This window comes from Anarrhichthys ocellatus, unplaced genomic scaffold (genome assembly GCF_004355925.1).
Source record: "Anarrhichthys ocellatus isolate YVR2014 unplaced genomic scaffold, GSC_Weel_1.0 scaffold6013, whole genome shotgun sequence".
NCBI classification, from domain to species: Eukaryota; Metazoa; Chordata; class Actinopteri; order Perciformes; family Anarhichadidae; genus Anarrhichthys; species Anarrhichthys ocellatus.
Genome location: NW_022285987.1, coordinates 1 through 2,208, shown reverse-complemented (window position 1 = coordinate 2,208; position 2,208 = coordinate 1). Strand labels below are relative to the sequence as shown.

The following is a 2,208-nucleotide window of genomic DNA, read 5'->3' as shown; positions in this document are numbered from 1 at the left end:
TATATATCGATCGAGGTCTAGGAGAAGTGTTTAGGAAAGGACGTGAGGAGGCAACTTGTCCCTGTTTCGTTTCCTCTCCTCTCTGACTGGATGTTGAAAGCCGGAAGTGTTTTCTGGATCCTCGCGGCTGTTTCTGCTTCTTATTTCTTCTTCTACGAGCCGAAGAGCAGGTCGTTACTTTACGCTGTTTCCTCGGTTCGTCGTTACTTTACGCTGTTTCCTCGGTTCGTCGTTACTTTACGCTGTTTCCTCGGTTCATCGTTACTTTACGCTGTTTCCTCGGTTCGTCGTTACTTTACGCTGTTTCCTCGGTTCGTCGTTACTTTACGCTGTTTCCTCGGTTCTTCACTAGCAGGTAGGTGAGCTCTGTGTGTCCTAACGGGTCACGAGCACCAGCGGACAGTGTTTACACCAAACTACATTAAAAAACACGAGTTTTATGTTTTCCACAGTGAAAACCTTAAACCACACCATCACTGACACTATACTGTGACTTACTTTATAGACAGAAACAATCAGCTCTCACGGTGTTCACTCACGAGCCTTTATTTCAGCTCAACGTGACTTTTAAGATGACGTCATGTGAGCAACACGTGTGGACTAATATTGTAAACACGTCAGCAAAATATCTACTTTGACTTTATTTGAATATCTGATTAATACCTTAAATGTTAAATATTAGCCGAGAACCACGTGACAGTCACATGGTGATGACGTCATGTGTGACAGACACCAGAGAGATGGTAACGTTAAATCACTATATATATATATATATATAAATATATATATATATATATATATAAATATATATATATATATATATATATAAATATATATATATATATAGTATGATTAAAAATATACTAAAAAATAATATAAAATAATTTAGTGAAATCAACAAATACAAATGAAGCAGTAAAGCGATGACATCACATGAAAGCCAGTCTGTAAAAAAAGGTTTCAAGAAGTGATTTATTGATGATGGATAATCACAATATCCTGTAATATCATTACTTTTAATGGCTGTAACAGATACATGATTAGCATCCTCCATCCTCTCTCCTGCCTCCTACAGAATGTCCTCGTCTCTCCCACATCGCGTCGTCTGGCGTTCGGGGGGGCTGGTGGCCTACCTGCACCCGCGGCCCTGGACCCCCGGCTCTGTGGTCCTGGAGCGCAGTGCGCCCGGCAGCCCACCGGGAGGCAGCGTCTTCCAGCTGGAGGAGCCCGAGTACCTGAGCTGGATGTCAGGGGCAAGAGCCGTGGCCCAGCTGCTGAGCGACCGGTTGGGGGTCCGGAGGTGTGCGCTCGTCAGCCGACCGCACCGGGACAGACCGGCCCAGGTGAGGGTCTGTAGGAAGGACTTAAAGATAATTATCTTTAAAATTAAAATGTAAAAGTGTTGTTGTTAATTGCAAACAGTCAGCTTTTTGTTGAATTTGAGTCCTGTCGTGATGGGAAGAGACCCAGTAGGATAAGATAAGATGAGATGAGCCTTCATTCATTTACAGTATAAATAAGTAATATAACAGCAAAGAACATTAAATAAGTAAGTACAGTTCCCAGCAGCCTTAGGTGTGCCTAGCTGGTTCCTAAATAATATATATTATTGATTTATGTATTGTTTTTATTCCCACAGATCCGAGTCCTCCCTCTCCACGGTCTGGATGCAGAGTGGCGCCCCCACCTGGCGGGAGAAGAGGAACACAGCGCCCACGACCCGGGCTTCTGCACCTCCAAGACCGCCCCCCGGTGGACCGACTCCAGCCTGACCGAGATCCAGACCAGGATCCGGGCCGTGCTCCCGTCGCCCGACGCCCGACCCGACCTGACGTTCCTCGGGGACGACCCGGCTCACCCGGGCCTGTTTTCACGCATCGTTCGCGGGGAGGAGCGGCAGCAGTGGCGGGTGTGGGAGGACGACGCCCACGTGGCCTTTCTCACGCCGTTCCCCAACACGCCCGGCTTCACCGTGCTGGTGCCGCGCCGACCTTTGACCTCGGATATATTCCGACTAGAGAAAGAGGACTACGAGGGGCTGGTGCTGGCGACCCGGAAGGCGGCGAGGCTTCTGGAGGAGGGGTTAGGCGCCTCGGGGGTGGGGCTTATCTTTGAGGGCTTTGAGATCAACTACGCTCACGCTAAGTTGATACCGCTGCTTCTACCGCCGTCATCAGGGACCGGAGAGGAAGCCGCTAAACCGCCGCC

At 48.3% G+C, this 2,208-nt stretch overlaps 1 protein-coding gene across 1 annotated transcript; it reads left to right on the top strand.

Annotated features, from left to right (window-relative positions):
- Nucleotides 1-60: 60 nt before the first annotated feature.
- On the top strand, nt 61-2,202 carry LOC116380061 (uncharacterized; the record flags this gene model as incomplete). The annotated part of the gene is made up of 3 exons (XM_031842019.1): nt 61-170; nt 1,076-1,343; nt 1,640-2,202. Coding segments are annotated over exons 1-3 (911 nt in total), but the record flags the coding sequence as incomplete, so codon positions are not given.
- Nucleotides 2,203-2,208: the final 6 nt, after the last annotated feature.